This window comes from Sphaerodactylus townsendi, linkage group LG11, assembly GCF_021028975.2.
Source record: "Sphaerodactylus townsendi isolate TG3544 linkage group LG11, MPM_Stown_v2.3, whole genome shotgun sequence".
Lineage (NCBI taxonomy): Eukaryota > Metazoa > Chordata > Lepidosauria > Squamata > Sphaerodactylidae > Sphaerodactylus > Sphaerodactylus townsendi.
The window spans coordinates 39,218,741-39,237,231 of record NC_059435.1 but is presented as its reverse complement, the minus strand read 5'-3'; the positions used below and the strand labels follow the sequence as shown (position 1 = coordinate 39,237,231).

At 62.4% G+C, this 18,491-nt stretch overlaps 1 protein-coding gene across 2 annotated transcripts in view; it reads right to left on the bottom strand.

The window, feature by feature from the left end:
• The window catches only part of CPVL (carboxypeptidase vitellogenic like), a 72,051-nt gene that overhangs the window by 14,087 nt on the left and 39,473 nt on the right, over positions 1-18,491 (bottom strand). For both annotated transcript variants that reach the window (XM_048511871.1, XM_048511873.1), the window contains exon 13: positions 1,073-1,255. In XM_048511871.1, the coding sequence (XP_048367828.1) occupies positions 1,073-1,255 (183 nt within the window). The remainder of the gene's footprint in view (positions 1-1,072; positions 1,256-18,491) is intronic.

Here is an 18,491-nt window from a genome sequence, read left to right as displayed (position 1 = left end):
AGATGTAGTGCTAACAAATCCAATCAGCTTTATTCATGTTAGGTTGTGCACCTAACACGCTCTGGTTTAGCGGCAGCACATCTTAAAAATAATCACTGTCAAGTGAGATTTTTTACTACTTTTTGCTGACAGCAAAAAACACATTTTAGGGTGGACATTCACTATTACATCTTGCATTTATTTAAATTTTTTTGATATAAGATGTGGGAGTATCCCCCACCCCAAACTGAATCAGGACCACAACCTTTGATGGGAGGGGGGAGAGGGTTAACCTTTCTCCCAATATTATTTTTGCAGTGAAAATTCTCCCCCCTCATCCATCCTGCCATCAACCATGACAGGGAAAACATATTTGTATCTATGGCCGCTTCCGCACACACAAAATAATGCATTTTCAAACCACTTTCACAACTGTTTGCAAGTGGATTTTGCTATTCCGCACAGCTTCAAAGAGCCCTGAAAGCAGTTTGAAAGTGCATTATTCTGGATGTGCGGAATGAGCCTATGTCTTTCTATTATGTACTCTAAAGTCACTTCTGACTTATGGCAACCCTATGAATAAGGAAGGTTTGGAAGTCATTATCTTTACCAGTCCTGTCAGGTCTTGCAAACGGAAGGCTATGGTTTTCTTTATTGAGTCAATCCTTGTCTTTTCCTACTGCTTTCAACTTTTCCTACCATGGTTGCCTTTTTCCAGTGACTTGTTTTCTAATGCTCTGACATGATAGCCTCAGTTTAGCCATTTTAGCTTCAAAGGGGAATTCAGGCTTGATTTGATCTAGGATCCACTTATTTGTCTTTTTGGTGGTCCACAATCCGTAAAACTCTTCTCCATCCCCAATGGTACCTGTACGTATTCCCTATAAGTAAAATAGTAGCCCTGGAGATTTAAAATGGGAAAACTGCAAAGTGTATTGGGGGTGTTAAATATACCAGCACCACAGTTTCTCCAGCAACACAGTTTCTGGATGTGCTTCATTCATTTTACTACTCTGCAGCAACCATGAGAAACTAAGCTTGAACCTGCTCATTTAAAAAGCCGTTTTCATATCACAAGAAAATCTTCTCTTACCTGATAGAATTCACCTGCTTGGCGTACATAACCAGCTACATCAAGATCTGCAGGATGTATTTTCCACACGATTCTCTCAGTATGTTTGTACTCCTCCACTTTGGCCCACGGCACCGTAGGCAAAAAACGTTCCGTCAGTGGGGCTGCTACTATGATGTCAAGTTGTCCATTGTATAGCAAAACCTAGATAACAGACACAAGTCAACAGTGGACAAAACAATGGCAACATTTGGATAAACTGACACTCTAATCACTCTACTGCATGGGCCTTCTGTGATCTATACAATCATGCTACTCCAATTTGTGGACGAGATAATGTCACAGTACCAAAAGTAATGTCACAGTACCTGAAGCCAATTCAGAGTCAAAACTGTGCTTCTCATATGACATTTTCCTCACTCTGTATTGAGGAAAATGTCATATGAGAAGCACAGTTTTGACTCTGAATTGGCTTCAGGTGCCATTTTTTTTGGTACTGTGACATTATCTCGTCCACAATGTGATCTTTTATTGAGAGGACTCACATTGCAAAGAAGCAGTCCCGCTGGAAGAGAGTGCTGAAGGAAATTCCACAAGGAGCAGTGAACAAACTCAAAACAGTAGGCTGGGAAACATCTCAGGTTCTACCACAGCTTCCATTTCAGTCAAAAGCATTTGGCATAGCCCTTCAATCAATTATTTGAATTGTAGTCCACTTGAAGTATTCCATAATAATAATAAGGATTGTTAAATCACAATCAACTTATCGTGACCCATCATGGCATTTTCGAGGGACGATATGAGTAGATGTGGTTTGCTATTGCCTTCCACTGTAGAGCAACCCTTGTTTCCTTGGTGGTCTCTCATCCAAGTACTAAGCTGAGCCGTTCCTGATTAGCCTACAAACTCGCACAAGCTCAAGTGAGCCTGGGCTGTTCAGGGTCCTCCTACAGATACCCCCCCCACCCCCCACCCCAAAAAGAGAAGAGACAGAAAAAGTAATGGCTGCCCAGGAGCAAAACAAAAATCAACACTAAGATGATCAAATACAATTAAAGCAATGATTGTTTATTTAAAACATGTATATTGCTACCTTTCCACATGCTTAAGGTGGCTTAAAACAACAGAAATCTAAAATGAAAAAAATGCAAATGAAAAAATAATACCATTGATGTATTTGTAGTAGCAACAGTAAAAAACAATTTCATGACACCTGATCATCAGTTAGCAAATTTCAGTGCAATTCACCAAGCACTGCTGCCAGGGAACATATGTTCTTGATCCAGGCCATACATGAGAAGAAAGGGCATCACCAAAATGCCCAGCAGTCTGTTCTTGCAGATTCTACTAGAGATGTAAGCTTTGTACTCTGGCTTAGTAAATGGAAAAGGGAGGTTTTGAATAAAGACTCTATTAGCATGTAATGCACATTGCTTAAAAGAGAAGGGAGAGGAAGAACAGGGGGAACATGTTATTGGTGCAGAAACATCTCATATCCCAGAAACCTGGTTTAAGTTTCTCTTTAAAGCTCATATCCAAACAGCATATATGTTTTGTATCAATCGGGATCTAACAGCAGGCTGTTAGGGCTCAAGCCAAGATGGAATCTTTTGTATGGCTGCGATACACACATGTTTCCTATGAACTATTAATTCTTTGTTACTAAAAAATCCTGGTGGGGTTAAAAGCCTTTTCTGGAAGACTCACCCAAGCTTGCTCAAATAAAATAATTGCACTGTTTATATGAAGGAGCTATGCCTCAAAGACCTTGATTCTCCATGGCCTCTGCAAAATTTTCTGCAGCTGTTACACTCAACAGTATGGGAATAATTACAATTACTAAGCATAGACACAGCGTAGTAAAAAAAAAAAAAACAGCACCGCCCCTGTCGGCAAGACAAAATACTCTCTTTTACAGTCCTACTAGCATCATGTAATTGGTACTGTTTAATCGGACTAATCATTGTTTTTGTGATAGTTTTAATACGCTGTAGTCTCGTGTAGACTGTTGAACACATACATGTTAACAAATGACTTATTAGAGAAATCTGTTAAGCTTCAGGTTTTTTTTATAAGTTCACTTGGCTATTTTGTTTCCTCTTCTTAAGAAATAATGAGCAAAGTACCAATGAAGTATCATTTTGATTAGTTGCCTAATCATAGAACACAGATGAACAGTCAAGCTACAAATGATGTTATGCATGAGTTCCCAGTGGGGACTGGCAGATGTACTGCAGTTGTGAATGCCCGGTGTCAGCTCCATGTAAAAGTGATCATTCACATTGGGCCTCATTCAAATTGCCCTTCTCCACAACAGGCTCAGGATGGCTCACAGAAAAATCCAATTCAAAATCCCTATTTCTCAAAACAGTTCTAACTAGGGGGAATAAAGGATAATAGGAAGGGAAGGGGGAAAGGAAGGGAGAGGAAAGGAAAGGACTAAGAACAGGGATAAGGAAGACAGTTATGTTGGAAAATTGATGCTTCTGTCCTTAACTATAGCCCTGACAGAGTAGGTCTGTCTTACAGGTCCTGTGGAATTGAGATAAGTTCCACAGGGTCAAGGTCTCACTGGACAAAGCATTCCATGTTATTTATTAGCCATCACCTAAACAATCAACAAGAAATGACTGCAACATTTTAATGGGAGTTATAGTACGCCATTTCTACCCCTGGACCCTAAATGGACCCCGTTTCTTCCTTAACTACAACATGATATTGGCTCTCAAAAATGAACTAGTCCTTGAATCTTAGAAAACAATAAAAATGTTCTCTTCAGAGAGCATTTATAGAACTGAACAAAAGTTTAGAATATGCTTAGGTAAAATGTGTGGAGGAGCAGCCAGTTCATGCCCATGTCCCTTGCTTCACTGTGCCATAAGCTTGCAGGCCTATTGTCTCGACTGCCAGTCACTTACACAGATTGTATGAACAGAAAAAAAACCAGAATCTGAGAACTGAGGCTACATAATTCTCACTGTTAAAGCGTCACATAAGCCTCAGTTTTATCAAACCTGTTGCCTTATCACAGATACATCACTAATTAGATGGTTAAGCAGGCCATAAATTCTGATCTGCCACAAACTGAAGTAATCTATTTGCATTGAAGATGTTAGAAGATATTGGAAACAAGGTATGAGTGAAGTCTGCAAAAACAGTGCAATTGTTAACATAACACAAATTAGTGTAAAAACAGAACCAGATACAGCACTTATTTGAACATTAAAAATATGAGTGCAGACTTGAAAACACAGCTAAAATTTCATGCCTTTAATATATGATATTCTATTTAGGCACGGCAGTGGTAATAAAAAGGCTTTTCCCCCTTTAACAATTAGTTCCAAATTAAATTGGCAGCTTTGGGGAAGTTGGTGGATAGCAGAAGCAGCCATTAAAAGTTGCAAGCATATCTGCTCGAACACCTCAAGGTTCTCTACTTAATGCAAACAGTGTGTGTGATAAATAAAACTCTTATTCGTGTTATATTTTTTAAAACCAGTTCCATTTTCATGGTTTGGCCTATATATAATACGCCATAATACTATGTAAACAAACATTTGCTCCCTTCCCTAGTGACTTTAATCTATGACATTTTGTGGTTTCCTGTAAGAGGAAATTATGATTGAAGAGCAGACCAAGATGTTCTGGCCTGCCTCCTGCACCCAGTTAACTGCTGTCTCTGTTCTGAGCACTCACAAAATCAGCCAATCAAAAGACCCTCAGTAAATGCTACTAAGCCTCCTATGAATATCTGTACGGGACACTGAATAAGGAACCAGACAGTTACAGACTGTTCCCTGATTGGTTGATAAAGCACTGCCATTTTTAACAGTTGCAACCATAATTCAATAGCTATGGTAACTAGTAAAAGCCAAGACAGTATAAAACCTAACTTCAGACAAATGGTGCCCTAAATCCATTATGGTAAGCAAAGCTAACAGGAGTTAATAGCATCATTTTATACAAGGAGTCTGTGCCATTAATTACAGTTTTGTTGAATGATTCTGAATGATAAATGAATCATTTATGCTATTCATTTTTTTTAAAAAAATCACTGCATTACAGCTACATCATCTAAGCACAATATATTATCTTTTTACAGTGTTTAAATAGTTGCAGAATGATTTACTTATAAAGGTTTTGGTATTAAAAAACAAAACAAAACCCAGGACTGAAATACAAGCCCAGAATCTAACTTTTGGATTTCTGCATACCGTTATCTAGGGATACAGCTCGTCACCATCAATCAACAGAGGAAGGGGAAAGACTCCAACAGAGCTACAGTAAACAGCCAAATGAAGGCCTCTTGAGTTTACCCCTGGGATTCTGAAATACAGCTTCATATTCAGATGGTTGAAGAGTCTCTCTGCCATACACACAAACTTTTCTTTTTGGATAGCTTAATAATGACATGGCAGTCCTGTCTCAAATAATAAACAATTAGATGTTACAAGGGGAGCTGTCAAGGCAAATTCAGCACACAGTGCCAGAAACCGGATACATTTTACAAACCTGCTGTGTGTTCTATGCCAGCACTTACAGTCAAAAGCCTGGAGGACTGGAGTGCACAAGATTCATACAGCCCACAAATAAGGTTCCAATTGTACTGCCTTTCCAGGTTGACTTTGATCAGAACCACTGAATACTTTTTAATATTTATAAGATGAAGACTTTGAGGCTTCCTAAAAAAATTTTATTATTATTCTTGGGTACTCTGACACATAAATTGACACATACAAAACTGCAGTTGTGCCACCATGAGTAAGAATGTAAGAAGAGCCCTGCTGGAACAGACCAGTGACCATCTAGGCAAGCAACCTGTCTCACACAGTGGCCAACCAGTTCCCCTGGAGGTCCAGTAGGGCATAAAGGCCAAAGCCTTTCCCTGATATATTGTTGAATTCATGGCTGGATTCAACTGGTTGTGGTGGGTTTTCGGGCTGTGTGGCTGTGGTCTCGTGGATCTTGTTCCTAATGTTTTGTCTGCATCTGTGGCTGGCATTGTGAACTCCCAAAGGCACCTGGTGGGCCACTGTGAGTAGCAGAGAGCTGGACTAGATGGACTCTGGTCTGATCCAGCTGGCTTGTTCTTATGTTCTTATCTTCAGAAGCGTATCACAGAGGGAAGTCTGTTACACACTGTGTCCACAGTGTCCACACTGTGTAACAGACTTCCCTCTGTGATACACCTCTGAAGATGCCAGCCACAGATGCAGGCGAAATGTTAGGAACAAGATCCACCAGACCACAGCCACACAGCCCGGAAAACCCACCACAACCTTTCCCTGATGTTGCTTATTGGCCCTGGTAATGTTGCTTATTGGCACTGGTAATGTTGCTTATTGGCACTGTTTATTCTGAACATGGAGATTCACTTTAGTGATCAGGGCTTATAGCCACCGATAAACCTCTCCTACATGAGCCAATCTAATCCTCTTTTAAAGTCATCTACACCTGAGACCATCACTATATCCTTCAGCAGTTAATTCCACATTTTAATAACTTGCATAAACAAGATTTTCATTCTGTCCATCCTGAATCAGTTTCACTGGAGGTTCTCAAGTTTATGAGGAATTATGAGGAAAAAAGAGATCTTTCTCTCGCCACTCTTTACCCTCTGCAAAGTTTTACAAATTATCACTACTCTCCTCACCCACAGTTGTCTCTCTTCTACACTGACTGTAAACAGAGTCTCATGTGGCCTTTCCTCATGCCATTGCTTAACTGACACAATGATACAACAAATAATGAACCAACATAAAGCCCACACTTTGGTACAGGGAAATAGTAGCATTATATCCTGTGCTCCATTGCAGCTGAACAATAAATAATTGAATCACAGAGTTGCAAGGGGCTATACAGGACATCTAGTCCAATCCCCTTCTCAGTGCAGGATCAGTCTAGAGCAGGGGTGGGCAATTATTTTTTCCATGGGGCCACATAAGAAACAGAAAATACTGTGGAGGGCCGGGCCAAAAGGCAGGGGGGCAAGGCACTTTTGAAAGCCACGCAGAAGCCGGCAGCCAAGGAAACCGGCTTCTGCGGGGCTTTCAAAGACGGATCGCTCCCCAGCACGGCAGGGGGGCCAGTCAGGGTCATCCGGCGGGCCGGATGTGGCCCCGGGGCCGTATAATGCCCAGGTCTGGTCTAGAGCATCCCAGTCAAGTGTTTGCCTGACTGTTGCTTAAAGACTGCCACTGAGGGGGAGCTTATCACCTCTCTAGGTAGCTGATCCAACTGCTGCACATTTCTTACTATATTTTTCCCCTAACATCCAAGCAGAAGCTTTCTGTTTGTAATTTAAACCCATTCTTGCAAGACCTATCCTTATAAAAATGGTTATTAAAGACAGAAAATGCTATGCATTTTTAGCCAGTGACTATTGAAACTTAAAGTAACTTGAGTACATTTCATGCTGGAAGGAAGCATCTATTGTTACCAGCAATACAACCAAACATAAAAGGCCTCAGAAATGTGCCCTAAGGACTACTCATACAGGGGAAGCTGACCATTTACCCCACTATGGCATTGGTGTGGCAGTGCAAATGCTTTCTCTTCCTTCCTATACTTCCTTGCACAGGAAATTGAGTATCTAAACCCTGCAGCTGTCAGTTTCGCTTTGGAAGAAGCCATACACATTGAGGCAAACACATTCAAACAGGATCAGGTGTTTCAAAAGGGCTGTCTGAGCAAATGCAGCTATTATGAGCCAGCCACTAATATTCAATATCCCCAACAGTTCCCCAAAGATGGAATCAGGCACTACTTCAGCCTTTCTGTTTATCACCATACAAATGTCCTTCAATTGGTAACCAAGGGCAGGAGAGTAAAGAGAAAGAATATCATTCATCTTACACATCTGACTTGAAACTAAACAAAACCCTGAAAACAAGCTATACCGTTAAATAGAAATACTTCCACTAATACTAACTGGAAAAATGAAAAACCAATCCACACAGATTGCACCACACCTTCGAAACTGCCCTCATTATCATTTTTACCCCCACCAACATGCTAGGCATTTCCACCATGTGGGAGAATAACAAAACTAATGTTCATGTAAGAAATCTTACATGAACATCACAGACAAAGAAATCAAGGCAGAGAGGTTTAAAAAGGCTAAACGTTCAAAGAATATATTATTAGGTGCGTTAAGGAAGAATAGGCTCCTTTGGGTGGAGGCTCTGATTTCCTTCCTGCAACTGAGGAGGTGCAAAGTAATTTCAAATAAAGGAAGCAAGTGAAGTGTTTTGAAGGAATAAGGACATGAACGTTCATGTCCATGTGGAACATGGATACTACATTTAACAACCCATTTTTTAAAACACACATATATACTTTAGAAGAGGGCATTTTGGAGAAGACTACAGCATATGCATGTCTGTGTGTCTTTATCCCTTATTAAATACTTATTTTAAAAAAAGAAGACATTCCCTTCACCCCTCCCCAGCTAATGCAAACTGTTGTGGAATGTTGCACAATTATTTAAATACTCTGACATATCAGAAAAGGCCTATGCACATTAATTAATATAAATGAGCACTCAACTAGCTGCGGATGTGCTTGTGTATCTGTAGCCACAGTCAGTAGTTTCAGGCCTGTGGATAGAACTGATTCAGTAGACTTTAAACTTTAATTGGAAGAAAACTTTTTCCAAACGTGGGTTTTACAGGTACTAGGGTCAGCTAATGAAGTTAACCACAGTGGGTTTGAATGTTAAGATTTCAGTGAGATAATTAAAGGACTGAGACATTAAAAACAGGAACAAAGTCACAATTAGCTGGGATTTAACGGGCTGCCTAATGATAAACGACAGGCCCTGCCACAATTTCCTGACCAGATGAAACTCTTGAAAGCTGCTGCAGATTCCTAACCTAAGGCAAGTTAACCTTTCCAATGAAGCTACTAAGGAAGGAAAGAGCAAATATTCCCTGCAGATTTGCAAATGATAAGCCTTCCCAATCATCTATTGCTCAGGAAAAAATTGGAACCTGACTAGTACAAATGAAAAAAAATCTGCTGCAGTTATAAAATATCACAATATTGCATGCCATTAAGACTTTGGGATGTGAGTGGATACTCCTACAAGAGAAGCTGAGAGTAGGGACTGTATTTTCATACTCTGGAAAGAAGATGGATAGAGAAACTTCAACGATAGCAATAGCCGGAACAAGGCAATCCAATATTTCTACAGAGTAAAGAAAAGATATAAATTCTTTAAAACAAAACACTTAAATTACACAACATCTTAACTGGGCAAGAATCAATAGAAAAAACACAATGATATTCACTAAAATTAATTGGCAGTTTCCACATACCTTCTTGCAGCAGAGGATACTAAATATCAACTACCTGTAAGTATTCCGAAGAAGAGAAAAACCATGCACTATGTCACCCTCAATAACTTTATTTTAACCACAAAGGAATAATAGGAGAAAAACCTAAACCACACAGAGAACTAGCAAGAGCCAAACTGAACTGGAAACTGAAAGTGTATGGCTAAGAGGTTTAATTCTGGACATAAGGCAAGATTGGCCTCAAAACATCTCGTTCACTATGCCTCCTGAACCGGTCTTCAATAGTTCGATTTATCTTGAGCCATGACAAACATCTGCAAGCAACAGTGTTCATCAGCACTATGGGAAGGTGCCATATATGTACAGCCTCCAGCATGCAATGTCTCAAGAGCCATTTCTGCCCAGCACAAATAAAACGTCTTGAGGACGTTAAAAAAAGCATTTTGGGGAATGCAAAATGTTCTCAGGATGTTTTATTTCTGCTCAACTTGGTTGTTTAGGAAATGTTAAACAAGCAATCTTTTTCCCCAGGATGGGTTGAAGACGTTTCCTGCTTGCTGTGCAGAAAGCGAGAAGTGTTTTATTTTTTCCTGCCTGAGTTTAAAGCTCTCACTGTAGGTTTCTCCACAGCATTTTCCTGCCATTTTCTGCTGTTTCGGGATTCTCCATGCCACTTGCCATTTACTGAAGATTTCCACGGAAGTTTCCTTTGCTAGCAACTCATCTGCTCACCATTTCCGTGTAAAAAGTGCATGAATAAAGATAGTTTTCACTGCCAATTTTACAAAATTTTACAGAATTGAATAGGATATCCTAGGATAGTCCAATATCATCAGAACTCAGAAACTAAGCAGATTCAACCCTGGTTAGTATTTGAATAGGAGACCACCTAGGAAGTCTAGCACTGCTGTGCAAAGACAGACAACAGCAACCCACCTGCGCACATATCTTGCCTTGAAAACTCTACAAGGTTACCATAACTTGGCTGTGAGTTGATGACAAAAAAGGACTTAATGGGAGCTTCACAAGTTCACAACTATCCTTCTTGGAAAGATTTTTCCTCTCTTCTGTTATTCACAGGGGTATTCTACTCAACCTAACATCTGTTATTTGGCTAATTCCATAAATATTCTTTCTTTTAAAGGGCAAGGCCTACTGAACATCATTCTTCACTAACATCTGGAGAGCATACAACTAAAGAAGTTGATTTTGGTTGGGAGGACTTTCTCAGAAGATTTGTCTCCAAATCATTTCTGACTACCTAAAAATTAGGATTTACATGAATATTTGAACAGAGTTTATTCCACACTTATATGGTGCACAATTGTGTGTCACAAATGTTTATTGGGCATTCACAAGGAAGCAAAATTCAAATTGTGAAGGCTTATTCTGAAATTACTTTGTTTTCCCCCCCCCCACCCCCCCCCCCCCCCACCCCCCCCCCCCCCCACCCCCCCCCCCCCCCACCCCCCCCCCCCCCCACCCCCCCCCCCCCCCACCCCCCCCCCCCCCCACCCCCCCCCCCCCCCACCCCCCCCCCCCCCCACCCCCCCCCCCCCCCACCCCCCCCCCCCCCCACCCCCCCCCCCCCCCACCCCCCCCCCCCCCCACCCCCCCCCCCCCCCACCCCCCCCCCCCCCCACCCCCCCCCCCCCCCACCCCCCCCCCCCCCCACCCCCCCCCCCCCCCACCCCCCCCCCCCCCCACCCCCCCCCCCCCCCACCCCCCCCCCCCCCCACCCCCCCCCCCCCCCACCCCCCCCCCCCCCCACCCCCCCCCCCCCCCACCCCCCCCCCCCCCCACCCCCCCCCCCCCCCACCCCCCCCCCCCCCCACCCCCCCCCCCCCCCACCCCCCCCCCCCCCCACCCCCCCCCCCCCCCACCCCCCCCCCCCCCCACCCCCCCCCCCCCCCACCCCCCCCCCCCCCCACCCCCCCCCCCCCCCACCCCCCCCCCCCCCCACCCCCCCCCCCCCCCACCCCCCCCCCCCCCCACCCCCCCCCCCCCCCACCCCCCCCCCCCCCCACCCCCCCCCCCCCCCACCCCCCCCCCCCCCCACCCCCCCCCCCCCCCACCCCCCCCCCCCCCCACCCCCCCCCCCCCCCACCCCCCCCCCCCCCCACCCCCCCCCCCCCCCACCCCCCCCCCCCCCCACCCCCCCCCCCCCCCACCCCCCCCCCCCCCCACCCCCCCCCCCCCCCACCCCCCCCCCCCCCCACCCCCCCCCCCCCCCACCCCCCCCCCCCCCCACCCCCCCCCCCCCCCACCCCCCCCCCCCCCCACCCCCCCCCCCCCCCACCCCCCCCCCCCCCCACCCCCCCCCCCCCCCACCCCCCCCCCCCCCCACCCCCCCCCCCCCCCACCCCCCCCCCCCCCCACCCCCCCCCCCCCCCACCCCCCCCCCCCCCCACCCCCCCCCCCCCCCACCCCCCCCCCCCCCCACCCCCCCCCCCCCCCACCCCCCCCCCCCCCCACCCCCCCCCCCCCCCACCCCCCCCCCCCCCCACCCCCCCCCCCCCCCACCCCCCCCCCCCCCCACCCCCCCCCCCCCCCACCCCCCCCCCCCCCCACCCCCCCCCCCCCCCACCCCCCCCCCCCCCCACCCCCCCCCCCCCCCACCCCCCCCCCCCCCCACCCCCCCCCCCCCCCACCCCCCCCCCCCCCCACCCCCCCCCCCCCCCACCCCCCCCCCCCCCCACCCCCCCCCCCCCCCACCCCCCCCCCCCCCCACCCCCCCCCCCCCCCACCCCCCCCCCCCCCCACCCCCCCCCCCCCCCACCCCCCCCCCCCCCCACCCCCCCCCCCCCCCACCCCCCCCCCCCCCCACCCCCCCCCCCCCCCACCCCCCCCCCCCCCCACCCCCCCCCCCCCCCACCCCCCCCCCCCCCCACCCCCCCCCCCCCCCACCCCCCCCCCCCCCCACCCCCCCCCCCCCCCACCCCCCCCCCCCCCCACCCCCCCCCCCCCCCACCCCCCCCCCCCCCCACCCCCCCCCCCCCCCACCCCCCCCCCCCCCCACCCCCCCCCCCCCCCACCCCCCCCCCCCCCCACCCCCCCCCCCCCCCACCCCCCCCCCCCCCCACCCCCCCCCCCCCCCACCCCCCCCCCCCCCCACCCCCCCCCCCCCCCACCCCCCCCCCCCCCCACCCCCCCCCCCCCCCACCCCCCCCCCCCCCCACCCCCCCCCCCCCCCACCCCCCCCCCCCCCCACCCCCCCCCCCCCCCACCCCCCCCCCCCCCCACCCCCCCCCCCCCCCACCCCCCCCCCCCCCCACCCCCCCCCCCCCCCACCCCCCCCCCCCCCCACCCCCCCCCCCCCCCACCCCCCCCCCCCCCCACCCCCCCCCCCCCCCACCCCCCCCCCCCCCCACCCCCCCCCCCCCCCACCCCCCCCCCCCCCCACCCCCCCCCCCCCCCACCCCCCCCCCCCCCCACCCCCCCCCCCCCCCACCCCCCCCCCCCCCCACCCCCCCCCCCCCCCACCCCCCCCCCCCCCCACCCCCCCCCCCCCCCACCCCCCCCCCCCCCCACCCCCCCCCCCCCCCACCCCCCCCCCCCCCCACCCCCCCCCCCCCCCACCCCCCCCCCCCCCCACCCCCCCCCCCCCCCACCCCCCCCCCCCCCCACCCCCCCCCCCCCCCACCCCCCCCCCCCCCCACCCCCCCCCCCCCCCACCCCCCCCCCCCCCCACCCCCCCCCCCCCCCACCCCCCCCCCCCCCCACCCCCCCCCCCCCCCACCCCCCCCCCCCCCCACCCCCCCCCCCCCCCACCCCCCCCCCCCCCCACCCCCCCCCCCCCCCACCCCCCCCCCCCCCCACCCCCCCCCCCCCCCACCCCCCCCCCCCCCCACCCCCCCCCCCCCCCACCCCCCCCCCCCCCCACCCCCCCCCCCCCCCACCCCCCCCCCCCCCCACCCCCCCCCCCCCCCACCCCCCCCCCCCCCCACCCCCCCCCCCCCCCACCCCCCCCCCCCCCCACCCCCCCCCCCCCCCACCCCCCCCCCCCCCCACCCCCCCCCCCCCCCACCCCCCCCCCCCCCCACCCCCCCCCCCCCCCACCCCCCCCCCCCCCCACCCCCCCCCCCCCCCACCCCCCCCCCCCCCCACCCCCCCCCCCCCCCACCCCCCCCCCCCCCCACCCCCCCCCCCCCCCACCCCCCCCCCCCCCCACCCCCCCCCCCCCCCACCCCCCCCCCCCCCCACCCCCCCCCCCCCCCACCCCCCCCCCCCCCCACCCCCCCCCCCCCCCACCCCCCCCCCCCCCCACCCCCCCCCCCCCCCACCCCCCCCCCCCCCCACCCCCCCCCCCCCCCACCCCCCCCCCCCCCCACCCCCCCCCCCCCCCACCCCCCCCCCCCCCCACCCCCCCCCCCCCCCACCCCCCCCCCCCCCCACCCCCCCCCCCCCCCACCCCCCCCCCCCCCCACCCCCCCCCCCCCCCACCCCCCCCCCCCCCCACCCCCCCCCCCCCCCACCCCCCCCCCCCCCCACCCCCCCCCCCCCCCACCCCCCCCCCCCCCCACCCCCCCCCCCCCCCACCCCCCCCCCCCCCCACCCCCCCCCCCCCCCACCCCCCCCCCCCCCCACCCCCCCCCCCCCCCACCCCCCCCCCCCCCCACCCCCCCCCCCCCCCACCCCCCCCCCCCCCCACCCCCCCCCCCCCCCACCCCCCCCCCCCCCCACCCCCCCCCCCCCCCACCCCCCCCCCCCCCCACCCCCCCCCCCCCCCACCCCCCCCCCCCCCCACCCCCCCCCCCCCCCACCCCCCCCCCCCCCCACCCCCCCCCCCCCCCACCCCCCCCCCCCCCCACCCCCCCCCCCCCCCACCCCCCCCCCCCCCCACCCCCCCCCCCCCCCACCCCCCCCCCCCCCCACCCCCCCCCCCCCCCACCCCCCCCCCCCCCCACCCCCCCCCCCCCCCACCCCCCCCCCCCCCCACCCCCCCCCCCCCCCACCCCCCCCCCCCCCCACCCCCCCCCCCCCCCACCCCCCCCCCCCCCCACCCCCCCCCCCCCCCACCCCCCCCCCCCCCCACCCCCCCCCCCCCCCACCCCCCCCCCCCCCCACCCCCCCCCCCCCCCACCCCCCCCCCCCCCCACCCCCCCCCCCCCCCACCCCCCCCCCCCCCCACCCCCCCCCCCCCCCACCCCCCCCCCCCCCCACCCCCCCCCCCCCCCACCCCCCCCCCCCCCCACCCCCCCCCCCCCCCACCCCCCCCCCCCCCCACCCCCCCCCCCCCCCACCCCCCCCCCCCCCCACCCCCCCCCCCCCCCACCCCCCCCCCCCCCCACCCCCCCCCCCCCCCACCCCCCCCCCCCCCCACCCCCCCCCCCCCCCACCCCCCCCCCCCCCCACCCCCCCCCCCCCCCACCCCCCCCCCCCCCCACCCCCCCCCCCCCCCACCCCCCCCCCCCCCCACCCCCCCCCCCCCCCACCCCCCCCCCCCCCCACCCCCCCCCCCCCCCACCCCCCCCCCCCCCCACCCCCCCCCCCCCCCACCCCCCCCCCCCCCCACCCCCCCCCCCCCCCACCCCCCCCCCCCCCCACCCCCCCCCCCCCCCACCCCCCCCCCCCCCCACCCCCCCCCCCCCCCACCCCCCCCCCCCCCCACCCCCCCCCCCCCCCACCCCCCCCCCCCCCCACCCCCCCCCCCCCCCACCCCCCCCCCCCCCCACCCCCCCCCCCCCCCACCCCCCCCCCCCCCCACCCCCCCCCCCCCCCACCCCCCCCCCCCCCCACCCCCCCCCCCCCCCACCCCCCCCCCCCCCCACCCCCCCCCCCCCCCACCCCCCCCCCCCCCCACCCCCCCCCCCCCCCACCCCCCCCCCCCCCCACCCCCCCCCCCCCCCACCCCCCCCCCCCCCCACCCCCCCCCCCCCCCACCCCCCCCCCCCCCCACCCCCCCCCCCCCCCACCCCCCCCCCCCCCCACCCCCCCCCCCCCCCACCCCCCCCCCCCCCCACCCCCCCCCCCCCCCACCCCCCCCCCCCCCCACCCCCCCCCCCCCCCACCCCCCCCCCCCCCCACCCCCCCCCCCCCCCACCCCCCCCCCCCCCCACCCCCCCCCCCCCCCACCCCCCCCCCCCCCCACCCCCCCCCCCCCCCACCCCCCCCCCCCCCCACCCCCCCCCCCCCCCACCCCCCCCCCCCCCCACCCCCCCCCCCCCCCACCCCCCCCCCCCCCCACCCCCCCCCCCCCCCACCCCCCCCCCCCCCCACCCCCCCCCCCCCCCACCCCCCCCCCCCCCCACCCCCCCCCCCCCCCACCCCCCCCCCCCCCCACCCCCCCCCCCCCCCACCCCCCCCCCCCCCCACCCCCCCCCCCCCCCACCCCCCCCCCCCCCCACCCCCCCCCCCCCCCACCCCCCCCCCCCCCCACCCCCCCCCCCCCCCACCCCCCCCCCCCCCCACCCCCCCCCCCCCCCACCCCCCCCCCCCCCCACCCCCCCCCCCCCCCACCCCCCCCCCCCCCCACCCCCCCCCCCCCCCACCCCCCCCCCCCCCCACCCCCCCCCCCCCCCACCCCCCCCCCCCCCCACCCCCCCCCCCCCCCACCCCCCCCCCCCCCCACCCCCCCCCCCCCCCACCCCCCCCCCCCCCCACCCCCCCCCCCCCCCACCCCCCCCCCCCCCCACCCCCCCCCCCCCCCACCCCCCCCCCCCCCCACCCCCCCCCCCCCCCACCCCCCCCCCCCCCCACCCCCCCCCCCCCCCACCCCCCCCCCCCCCCACCCCCCCCCCCCCCCACCCCCCCCCCCCCCCACCCCCCCCCCCCCCCACCCCCCCCCCCCCCCACCCCCCCCCCCCCCCACCCCCCCCCCCCCCCACCCCCCCCCCCCCCCACCCCCCCCCCCCCCCACCCCCCCCCCCCCCCACCCCCCCCCCCCCCCACCCCCCCCCCCCCCCACCCCCCCCCCCCCCCACCCCCCCCCCCCCCCACCCCCCCCCCCCCCCACCCCCCCCCCCCCCCACCCCCCCCCCCCCCCACCCCCCCCCCCCCCCACCCCCCCCCCCCCCCACCCCCCCCCCCCCCCACCCCCCCCCCCCCCCACCCCCCCCCCCCCCCACCCCCCCCCCCCCCCACCCCCCCCCCCCCCCACCCCCCCCCCCCCCCACCCCCCCCCCCCCCCACCCCCCCCCCCCCCCACCCCCCCCCCCCCCCACCCCCCCCCCCCCCCACCCCCCCCCCCCCCCACCCCCCCCCCCCCCCACCCCCCCCCCCCCCCACCCCCCCCCCCCCCCACCCCCCCCCCCCCCCACCCCCCCCCCCCCCCACCCCCCCCCCCCCCCACCCCCCCCCCCCCCCACCCCCCCCCCCCCCCACCCCCCCCCCCCCCCACCCCCCCCCCCCCCCACCCCCCCCCCCCCCCACCCCCCCCCCCCCCCACCCCCCCCCCCCCCCACCCCCCCCCCCCCCCACCCCCCCCCCCCCCCACCCCCCCCCCCCCCCACCCCCCCCCCCCCCCACCCCCCCCCCCCCCCACCCCCCCCCCCCCCCACCCCCCCCCCCCCCCACCCCCCCCCCCCCCCACCCCCCCCCCCCCCCACCCCCCCCCCCCCCCACCCCCCCCCCCCCCCACCCCCCCCCCCCCCCACCCCCCCCCCCCCCCACCCCCCCCCCCCCCCACCCCCCCCCCCCCCCACCCCCCCCCCCCCCCACCCCCCCCCCCCCCCACCCCCCCCCCCCCCCACCCCCCCCCCCCCCCACCCCCCCCCCCCCCCACCCCCCCCCCCCCCCACCCCCCCCCCCCCCCACCCCCCCCCCCCCCCACCCCCCCCCCCCCCCACCCCCCCCCCCCCCCACCCCCCCCCCCCCCCACCCCCCCCCCCCCCCACCCCCCCCCCCCCCCACCCCCCCCCCCCCCCACCCCCCCCCCCCCCCACCCCCCCCCCCCCCCACCCCCCCCCCCCCCCACCCCCCCCCCCCCCCACCCCCCCCCCCCCCCACCCCCCCCCCCCCCCACCCCCCCCCCCCCCCACCCCCCCCCCCCCCCACCCCCCCCCCCCCCCACCCCCCCCCCCCCCCACCCCCCCCCCCCCCCACCCCCCCCCCCCCCCACCCCCCCCCCCCCCCACCCCCCCCCCCCCCCACCCCCCCCCCCCCCCACCCCCCCCCCCCCCCACCCCCCCCCCCCCCCACCCCCCCCCCCCCCCACCCCCCCCCCCCCCCACCCCCCCCCCCCCCCACCCCCCCCCCCCCCCACCCCCCCCCCCCCCCACCCCCCCCCCCCCCCACCCCCCCCCCCCCCCACCCCCCCCCCCCCCCACCCCCCCCCCCCCCCACCCCCCCCCCCCCCCACCCCCCCCCCCCCCCACCCCCCCCCCCCCCCACCCCCCCCCCCCCCCACCCCCCCCCCCCCCCACCCCCCCCCCCCCCCACCCCCCCCCCCCCCCACCCCCCCCCCCCCCCACCCCCCCCCCCCCCCACCCCCCCCCCCCCCCACCCCCCCCCCCCCCCACCCCCCCCCCCCCCCACCCCCCCCCCCCCCCACCCCCCCCCCCCCCCACCCCCCCCCCCCCCCACCCCCCCCCCCCCCCACCCCCCCCCCCCCCCACCCCCCCCCCCCCCCACCCCCCCCCCCCCCCACCCCCCCCCCCCCCCACCCCCCCCCCCCCCCACCCCCCCCCCCCCCCACCCCCCCCCCCCCCCACCCCCCCCCCCCCCCACCCCCCCCCCCCCCCACCCCCCCCCCCCCCCACCCCCCCCCCCCCCCACCCCCCCCCCCCCCCACCCCCCCCCCCCCCCACCCCCCCCCCCCCCCACCCCCCCCCCCCCCCACCCCCCCCCCCCCCCACCCCCCCCCCCCCCCACCCCCCCCCCCCCCCACCCCCCCCCCCCCCCACCCCCCCCCCCCCCCACCCCCCCCCCCCCCCACCCCCCCCCCCCCCCACCCCCCCCCCCCCCCACCCCCCCCCCCCCCCACCCCCCCCCCCCCCCACCCCCCCCCCCCCCCACCCCCCCCCCCCCCCACCCCCCCCCCCCCCCACCCCCCCCCCCCCCCACCCCCCCCCCCCCCCACCCCCCCCCCCCCCCACCCCCCCCCCCCCCCACCCCCCCCCCCCCCCACCCCCCCCCCCCCCCACCCCCCCCCCCCCCCACCCCCCCCCCCCCCCACCCCCCCCCCCCCCCACCCCCCCCCCCCC